This window comes from Vicia villosa, linkage group LG5 (genome assembly GCF_029867415.1).
Source record: "Vicia villosa cultivar HV-30 ecotype Madison, WI linkage group LG5, Vvil1.0, whole genome shotgun sequence".
Lineage (NCBI taxonomy): Eukaryota > Viridiplantae > Streptophyta > Magnoliopsida > Fabales > Fabaceae > Vicia > Vicia villosa.
In genome coordinates this window covers 137,023,627-137,033,991 of record NC_081184.1, presented here as the reverse complement: position 1 = coordinate 137,033,991, position 10,365 = coordinate 137,023,627, and the positions used below count along the sequence as shown (strand labels likewise).

The following is a 10,365-nucleotide window of genomic DNA, read 5'->3' as shown; positions in this document are numbered from 1 at the left end:
TACACTTATTTAGGTTGATACCATTGCAATATTTTTTATTTTGAAAAAAAAAAAGTCAAAAGTAAACTATGGATGACTTGAATCAAGTTATAAGGCTTAAAACAAGATTTTTTAAGTTTGTTTTGAATAACAACTTTGGCTAATTCGAATAAAGAATAAAATAGAATTTTGGATTCCGACATTGTAAAAGTGATTCGAATCAAGGATATGTTTAACTCGAATTAAAGTCATCATGATGCGAATAACAACTATGAATGATTCATATAATGACTAAATGATTTTTTTTTGAAAATTACCAATAGCTGTGTGATTTAAATCATGTAGTTGCTTGATTGAAATCATGATCCAAATCAAACAAGCCAAACCCATAATTCCATAATTTATTACCTTGCTTCAAGTCAAACTTTCATATAATTCAAATTGTTATTATAGCATTTGACTCGAATCATTTGCTTGATTTTCACCTATTTTAGGCCTTACCGCTAGCACATATAAATTCATACTCTCCTTTTCTCTTCATAAGAATATTGATAGATTACACGCACATGAGTGCGTATACATATTTCCATAATTCTTGAAAAACCAAGAGTGCACTTTCTTTCACAAACACCATTTCTTATGATAACCAATCATCTTCAACCTTGAATGAAGAACCCATCGTTATGGTACTTAACTTCAAAGGTTGAGCGTGAGGGATAGATACAAGGTACATTAAAGAATCTAATATTTTTTATAAAGCTTTTGTGTGTATCAAATTAAAGAAGTGGTTTGTAAATTCAAACATATCTAATAGATTGTTTGATTATTAACAAGAAATTGAAGGTATTAACATGAAAAGTGAAAGTTAAAATTATTGTGGAAGGTTTTTGTTAAATTATAAAGTATGAAACTGATAGAACAAAAAAGAGAAAGTCTCTTCATGTATATATTGATATGCTCCTGAATAATGCTTCTAGAACAATATAGCACCCAAATGAATTATTTGAAAAATGGCTAAAATTATTAGAATTCCTCTATTTCAAAACCTTATCATATTGACCAAGCTTAACAATCAGCATAAATGGACTCCAAATTGAATTAACATGCTGAAGTAAAATCAGTGCAAGTTTTCCAGAATATTTAGAACTCGTTATTACTGATTGTTTTGGCAAATTAACACAAAAACTTCTATTTCCCTTTAAATTATTGACATCAAAATCATTTTTTTTGAATCGGTATCAATTTTGAATCGGTATCAAAGGGAATCATATCATTGATAAAGATCAAACTAAAGAGTGTTATATAACTACTAAGATTCATATATATTTGTATTAATGATACTATCTATTCGAGTGCATATATGATCCAACCAGTTCAGTAAATGACTGATCTGATATTTCAAGTCGAACTGGTAACTTTTAAATCGTCCAAACAGGCATTAAATTTCTTGTGTTTTTTTACTTTTTCAAGTCAAATTCAAGCTGGTCGTTTAACCAATATATGTCTCCTTAACCAACAAATTCAAGCTGGTCGCTTAACCAATATATGTCTCCTCAAACTAGAACTTAACTTCAAATAAATGAAATATTGGCTAGGTGGTGGTGGGAAACAGGAACATACAGATTCATTGCAGCCAAAGAACAAAAATGAATCTGGTAAACCAAAGGTTAAATGAGATTAATATTAACGCACATACTAAGAAGTTGATTGCTAGGAACAAATGATTGCTAGAGACGCCAAAATTTCTTGCAAAGCAAAAGGATATGTTAGGAGTAATTGAAGACAAATGTGTTACAATTGAAGGTTGAGCAAGTTATAAGCCTTTAAAGAGATTGTTAACTACCTTAATATGGTAGAGAGAATAGTAAAGAGTAAACAATCAAAATTCCATTATGATTCAGAATCTTTTGATGTTGTTTGACTTATCTAAGCAATTCTTGGGAAAGGGCCAATATAACTTTTAGCATTGCAAGAAATTCTAGCTTTTCTATTAAATCTTTGATCCTAGATTCAAATGGACTAGTAAAAGCTAAGTAAGAGGAAGCCAGTACCAGTTGGTGCTTAATAAACACCATGTTTATGCTTTGGTATGGCATTGTCTCTGCTTCAACCAACACCAGTTCATTGCTTATCTCTGCAATCTACATTAATTAAAGGTTTTATCTAAACCATAGACCAGAATGTGGCAAAAGGCTTGGTTCACAAGAATTCTGAAGCTGGTGTACTAAAATGATAAAGGGAACATGCCCGTCCCTCTAGAAATAAATAACAGGGTATGAAATGACAAAGTCAAATTATTCATCTGGATATATCCAATAAACCTAATCAAAGTTCATAAATGGAATTCATTGCTACATAGCTAAGGAGGTTACAACACAAACACTGAAATCAGCTATCAACATTTTGAAGGAGAAAAGATGTTGGCGATAGAACAAATCACTATGCATTATTAGGAAAAAGGGATTGTAAAAACAGAAGAACTTGTACAACATACATTTAATAGAAGAAAGATAAACTAACTTGATTCAAGCACTTCTACAACATTTCCTTCATTTTCTAATAAATTACTCAAACCATTTAGCAGAGACATCATACACGAACAATCATGTTTCTAGGGGATGAAGCCTAGAAGGACGGAACTGAAACGGTTGCAAAATTGAAATTACTTGTAGAAATTCAATGTTAGTACAAGATATCTCGGGGCATAGTTAATATTCCCAACTATAAATACGACAAAGCATGTTACACAATCACAACAACTTCTTTCATCGTAGCAAGGAACCGAGTGTACCTGCAGCATCGATCAAAAGCAACAAGAGCAATCAAATGGACAGAGTGGCGTATTCCCAGCATCCCCTTTACTAAGACCTAATTCCTCTTCAGTATAGATGGTAAGCCCATCCGCCGTTTTCTTTCTTGACCGAGATGATCTTTCAATAAACTCATCCTCATCTGCCCGTTTAGTTTTTTTCTTCTCATTCGTCCTTTTCTTAGTCTTATCACTACTTTTAGTCGCTTGATTGGCTTGATCGGCTTTTCCACCCTTCTTCACATCAGGTTTCTTTCTCTTTTTACCCGCAAATATCTCGTCAATTTCACTAACGGCTTTCTTCGGCAGAGAAGAAGGCTTTTGCTCTTCCTCAATGGTATTATTCTCTTGCAACTTATTTGAAGTTATTGTAGAACCCTTCTTCGTCTTCTTCGTCATAGTGTAAAAAGAAAGCTGTTACATAATTTTGAGAACTAATCAAGTAACTAATCACATAGAATGTATCGAATTTTAAACCACAGGATTAATTCAGAACATGAAGCATAGAAATTGAAAAGGAATGATTCAGAAAATTCATCACTAAACCCTAAACAAACAAATTAACACTAACATCATCTCACAAAGAAGCCAGAATAGGATTTAACAACATGTTTTCTCACTGTTTCAGGATGAAGACGACCAACTACGGCTGCGTTTTCCGGCGATTTGAATTCAGTTCAGCGTTGCCACTCCAAAGTGTTCCTGTTTTCTGATGAAATACTGGCAAATCGACGGCGAGAGCTGTTTAATGTGCGGCTGAGTTTTGTTATCGTGGGAGTGAATGATATGGGCCTTTTTAAAAAGTTGTGGATTGGGCTTGTAGTTAGAAATCTGAGTTTTTGGAGGTTTATCCTCCCACCTCCAATTTTGACTTGGCAACCCTACACTTTCTATATTTTTACTATATTAACCCTGTACAATATGATAATTCATTTGAAAGAAACTATTGGAATAAGGGTAATGCAATGAAAAGTTTGTCTTGAAGAAATGCAATGAAAATATTAGTTACAAATTTTTAATAAAAATATTACATAATTTTCAATACATGTTAGCATTACCTTTTGAAATAATTCAATTTTTAAAAAAGTTATGTAATTTTTCGAACATTACATAGACACTACTGGATATTTGCTTTAGATGACAAGTAAGTTTGTTTTTTTTACCGCATTTTAAAGATTTTTCCTAATATCTCATGATTTTTTACAACTTGTTTGGAAAAGTCCGATAAAAAAACATACATTCAATTGTATTTTTTGAAAAATCTGGTAAAAGTACATACTTTTTTTTCTCTGAATTTTTCATGATTTTTTACCGCATGTTTAGAAAAATTTGCTGATAAATCACACGTTCAACTTTTTTTTTTTTTAAAAATCTGGTAAATTACATACATTTTTCATATTTTTTGAAAAATGCGGTAAAAATGCATAAATATTTTCGAAATTTTTTAAAAATCCAATAAAAAATGCACACGTTCGATCAAATATTTCAAAAAATCCAGAAAATAATTTGCAATTTTTATCGGATTTTTCCAAACATATGGAAAGTTCATAATTTTCGAATTTTTGAAAAAAATTGTTTTATTTTTGCAGTGACGACTAGAGGCACAAATGGTACAATTGTTGGTCGACAGCGTGATAGAGTTGTTGCTGTGAGGGATCGAGAGAGGGTAGGTAACATAAAGGACTCGCATCTTTGGGCGGAGAGAGTTGCACCGAACGGTTCTCACAGCAGGAGACTTGCTGATCAGGCTCAGTTTTGTGCACCCCGCACTATCCGGTGTAGAGGATATAGATGTGCTTCTGGATGGACGGGAGATGACGAGGATGAGCCAGTAGCTCTTCAGACACCAGATCAAGTTGACGTGGAGATGGTGGCAGAGACAGATGTGCCATATCCGGTAGAGGTAGAGGTACCCCATACTTCTGAGATGGAAGAGGTGTCATTCCTTTTGAGACAAAGGGAACAACTACTATAAGGGTTATTCCAAAGAGAGTTATTGAGGCGCCTACTCCGCATACGACTATTGAGGCGCCAAATACTGATGATATGGAGGTTACTTCTCCTATTGAGACAAATGTCACTGCTCCTCATGAGACAAATGTCATTGCTCCTACATTGACAGATCCATCTGTACACACGGATGAAGGGTTTCCTAGTGGGCAATTTAGATTATGGGAGAGAGAGATATGTATATGATATGCCAATTATGTGACTTTATTTATTATTGATACTTTGAAATTAATTGATAATTTTTAATTTGTTTGTTATAGGACCGTATTTCGCTTAAGGTTCCCACCTAGGGGTTGAAGCTAAAGAAGTTCTCTGATATCGTAATGCCACCGAAGGTAATGGTGATGGTTGAGGATTGTGGTCTCCTTCCGCTGGTGGACTGTTCACTTACCATGTTCGACGGTCAGTTATTGTCAGTCTTTGTGTATCGATGGCACAATGAGACATCTTCCTTCCATCTTCCATTTGTGAGATGACAATTACATTGGCTTATGTCTCCTTGCTGTTCCATATTGTTAGTACCATGGTTTTAAGGATTGACACATTTTTGCTAAAACATGGTTTACTGCAAAGATGTTATGGAAGATATTCTAACATGTTGCTTAGGTTCATTAAAGAAAGATGTTCTGACAAATGTTGTAACATCATATACCAGAACATCAGTACAAACCGTTTTAAATCTTGAAAAATTTGATTTGATTATGTGATATTTCTTTTGGATATATCTCAGTATTTTTCACAGCTCAAGAAGATTTAATCTGGAACAAGTTTTATATCTATAGCTGTATATAAGTTTCCCAAATTTGATGACAAGACAATTTAGGAAACTTAGTATTTTTTCTCTAAGATTTAAGGAGATTTATCTGCACAATTGGTGTATCACTCAACTTATGGATCAAGAAGTATCTGGATGAAGATTTCGAAGTCCATGGACTGCAGAGGTGTATTTATAGAGAAGACCTAGACCTAATGTAATTAAGTTTTTACGATTGTAAATTAGGGGAAGCTAAAGTCTTGGTGTGTGTCTATATATATATATATATATGAATAATCAAATTACACCCGAAGAGTTACACTATGAGTTACACTCGCTCAATAACTTCACATCAGATTAATATTTTTTAAAATCAAGCGTTGGATTGAAACATAATATCATATAGATGATAACTATAAAGTTTGAGTTTAATCTATAATGATTTACTATACCATCAAGATATCTAAAGATTAACGTTAAAAAGGACTTTCATATAACATTAATTTTGATGTAGTTCAATGACATAGTAAATCATTATAGATTAATCTCAAACTTTACAGTATGATCTATATGATGGTATGTTTCAATCCAACTGTTCATTTTAAAAATATTAATCAATGTGAAGTTATTGAGCGAGTGTAACTCATGGTGTAACTCTTCAGTGTAATTTGATCCCTATATATATATATATATATATATATATATATATATATATATATATATATCATATGAGAATGACATTTTTATGTGAGAACATGAGAATGAATCTGAACCATTATATTTTAAAATAAATGGTGGAGATTATTTGTCATTATTTTTTCTCTCTTCTCCATTATTAAAATAAATGTTGGAGGAGAGAGAAAAAAATAATGACACATAATCTCCACCATTTATTTTAAAATTTAATGGTTCAGATTCATTTTCATGTTCTCACATAAAAATGTCATCCTCATATGATACGTCATCTCTCTCTCTCTCTCTATATATCTATATATATATATATATATATATATATATATATATATATATATATATATATATATATATATATATATATATATATATATATATATATATATATATATATATACACATACATATATATATATATATATATATATATATATATATATATATATATATATATATATATATATATATATATATATATATACTCACCCTAACACTCTCACTCTCTCCATTATTCTCTTGTTCATCATTTTATTTTATGATTGGGATTTTGCCCCAACGTTTGGTATCAAGATCCATTTTTTTTGATTAAACACTTAGTGTGTGAACATGCTTTCCATCTCTAATGAACATATTCCTACAAATATGCTAATTCTCGATGTGAAGAATTATAGTAAGTGGTGCAAAAAAATGAATATGTTGTTTGGTTATCAAGATGTTTTTGAAGTGATCAAGGATGATGTTAATCCACTTTTAGAAGGTGCAAAGACTGCATAGAGGACTTCCCAAAAGTAAGAGAAGATGAAAGATTTCAAAGCTTTGCATCTCATTCATCAAAGTGTTGATGCTGATAATTTGAGAAGGTTAGGAAGCTTGGAAAATTATGGATAAAAGTTATGTAGGAGTTGATAAGGCAAAAGTGGCGAGGATAAGAGGCAGCTGGAATTAATTCAGATGGAAGTGAAGGAAATCATTAGTGAATTTAATACAAGAATCACAAGATTGATTAATCAAGTGAAAGCATGTGGAGAGACAATAACTAAGTGGTATGTGTTTGGTAAAATATTAAGATATTTAACATCAAATTTTGATAACGTAGTGGTTGCAATTGAATATTCCAAGGATCTTTCAACCATGAGCAAAGGAGAGATGCAAAGTTCTATTGAGGCTCATGAGCAGAGAATGTAGGGGAGGAATGTTGACAAAGCAAAGGTTGGGATTGCTTTGTAGGTAATTTCCATTTGAAAAGACAAGAAGGCGAAGGGAAAGTGGTCCATGAGTAGAAGTAGAGAAAACTATCAAAACAATGGTGGAAGAGACTCCCAAATTTCTAATAATTCAACATCCCTAAAGGGTGAAAGCAGCCACAACAGAGGTGGTGGATCAAACAATTACAAAGGTGAAAATTATATAGGTGGAGGGGGAAAAAGGAAAGATGATAAAAGCAACTTCCAATGATACAATTGTCAAAATCTTGGACATTTTTCTCCTGACTGTAATGCCAAGAAGAATGATTCACAAGAATATGAAGCAAAGTTTACAAGGCAAGAGATTGATGAGAGCACACTATTGATGGTGATCACTGAAGCCAAAAACAACTGTGGAGGCAGTTTTAATCGATTATGCTCTGCTGGTAACCAGTTATAAGAAATGGCAGAAGGCAGTTGTAACTGGGTACAGACCCACAGTAACTGGTTACCACCAGTTGAAAACATCATGGTGACTATGAAAGAAGATGCATAATGCAGCGATCAATTATATCTTGACTCAGGATGTTCAAAGAACATGACAGGAAAGAAGGATTAGTTCGTAAAAATCAATCAAGCCATGAAGAATAAGGTGAAATTTGTGGATGACAACACACTAGAAGTAGAAGGGATTTGTGACATATCAATAAAGAGAAAAATTGTGAGCATTGTTTGATGGAAGACGTGATGTATATACCAGGAATCAAGTGTAATCCTTTAAGCATTGATCAATTTCTTGAAAGGAATTCAAGATTCACATGGAAAATAAAGTGCTAAAAGTTATGGATGAAAATGAGAGTTAGATCCTCAAGGCCCATATGGCTTAAAACAGAACCTTCAAAGTTGAAGTAAGAATAATGGAGCATACGTGTCTTGCAAATAATGCTAGTAGGAAATAATGGATATGTCACTATAGTCTTGGGCATTTAAATTTCAAAGATATAAATGCTATGCCAAAAAACAACAAGGTTAGGGACTACTATCGATCAATATGCCAAGTGAAGTATTTGAAGAGTGTATGCAGGCCAAACAACATAGAGGCAACTTTAACAAAGATGCAGGATGTAGAACCAAGTGTCATCTTGAGATGGTGTATTCATATGTTTGTGGATAGATGCAAGTTGACTCAGTCAGAAGCAATATGTACTTTGTCACAATCATTGGTGATTTTAGTATAAAGTTATGGACTTACTTGATTAAAATCAAAGATGAGGGGCTGGAAGTGTTCAAGAAGTTCAAATCCATGGTTGAAAGACAAAATGATCACAAAATTAAAACTCTAAAAACAGGTGGAGGAGGTGAATATGTCTCAAACGATTTTGGGAAATTTTGTGATCAAGTAGGCATTGTACATGAGGTAATGCCACCTTATACGCCTCAACAAAATGGAGTTTCTGAGAGGAAGAATCAATTGATCATGAATATGATAAAAATCATGTTCTTTCCAAAAGAATTATGGGAAGAGTCAGTGTCCACAACTGCAATTTTTTTTTGAATATGTGTCCAATAAGGAAGCTAGAAAATATTACACCAAAAAAATCATGGTTCAGATTCAAGCCAAATGTGAGTCACTTGAAGGTATTTAGTTCGGTTGTGTATAGACATGTCCCAGAAAGAAACTAGATGACAAGGGAGAACAAATGATACCTGTTGGTTATCACTAAACAAGTGGTTACAAACTCTATGATACAATTACCAAGAGAATCATAAGACGAGATTTTTGATGAATTAAGGAACTAACAGCATGCTGTAATCGATTACCATCCAATTGTAACTGATTACCAGCCAATTAAAACCGATTACAATAGTGCTGAGACTATTCTTGCAGTGTTTGAAAGGGCAGAAACTGCAATTAGTGAAGTCCAAGTTGAAGAAAATGTGAGAAGATCAACAAGAAAAAGAGACATGCCTACGATATTGCAAGATTGTGAGTTGTTCCTGAATAATGAAGTAAACGATAATGGTAATCTTGTCCATTTTACCGTCATGGATGAATTCGAATCGGTAAAAACGGATGAGGCCTTTGAGTGATCCAAAGTGGATATGTGCAATGAAGGATGAGTTGTAATAGATTAAAAAAAGACATTGGAACTAATTGAAGGAAAATCCCAAAGGTGAAGTGATCAAGCACAAGGTTCGACTATTGGCAAAGGAATTTTCACAAAGAGAAGGCATATACTTTGAAGAAGTATTTGCACCACTGGCTAGGATTGAATATGTTAGACTAGTTATCAGAATTACAAATGACAACAATTGGTCCATCTAACAAATGGATGTCAAATATGCGTTTTTGAATGGTCCATTGGAAAAGGATGTGTATATTGCACACCACCTGATTTTGTTGTGAAAAATCAGGAATCCAAATTCTATGAATTGAGGAAAGTGTTGTATGGATTGAAGCAAGCACCAAGAGCCTGGAACAAGAGAATTGATGGGTTTCTGAAGGAGATAAGATTCAATATATGTATATCTGAACATGATGAGTATGTGAAGAAGGATACAAGCAAAAGACTGGTCATCCTATAACTTTAAGTTGACGATTTACTGATTACGGGCAACAATGAATGTTACATTATGGAATTCATGAGAGATTTAGTGAAGGGACTGCTCATTCATCAAAGGAGTTATGCACTTAAAATATTGAAGAAGTTTAAAATGGAGCATTATAATGTGGTAATTACCCATGCAGAACCAAGGTTGCAAATGTCAAAGAATGAAGATGAGCAAAATATCAATTCAATATAGTACATGAGACTGATTGCATCATTGTGGTACTTGTGCAATACGAGACCAGACTTGACATATATCGGAGACATAATGAGCAGATTTAAGGGGAAACCAAATGCATCACCCTTGGTAGAAGTCAAAAGAATTCT

General features: G+C 33.0%; 1 protein-coding gene across 3 annotated transcripts; it reads right to left on the bottom strand.

Moving 5' to 3' along the window:
* Window positions 1-2,615: 2,615 nt before the first annotated feature.
* Window positions 2,616-3,565, bottom strand: LOC131607476 (uncharacterized protein C6G9.01c). 3 transcript variants are annotated; one of them, XM_058879478.1, is made up of 2 exons: window positions 3,409-3,565; window positions 2,616-3,202 (listed from the first exon to the last, which is right to left on the bottom strand). In XM_058879478.1, the coding sequence occupies exon 2, from the start codon at window positions 3,185-3,187 to the stop codon at window positions 2,783-2,785; it is 405 nt and encodes a 134-aa protein (XP_058735461.1). In that variant the 5' UTR covers window positions 3,188-3,202; window positions 3,409-3,565; the 3' UTR covers window positions 2,616-2,782. The 3 variants fall into 3 exon arrangements, with proteins under 3 accessions (XP_058735461.1, XP_058735463.1, XP_058735462.1); XM_058879480.1 differs by having other exon boundaries at window positions 3,397-3,534; XM_058879479.1 differs by having other exon boundaries at window positions 3,360-3,529.
* Between the last annotated feature and the right edge of the window lie 6,800 nt (window positions 3,566-10,365).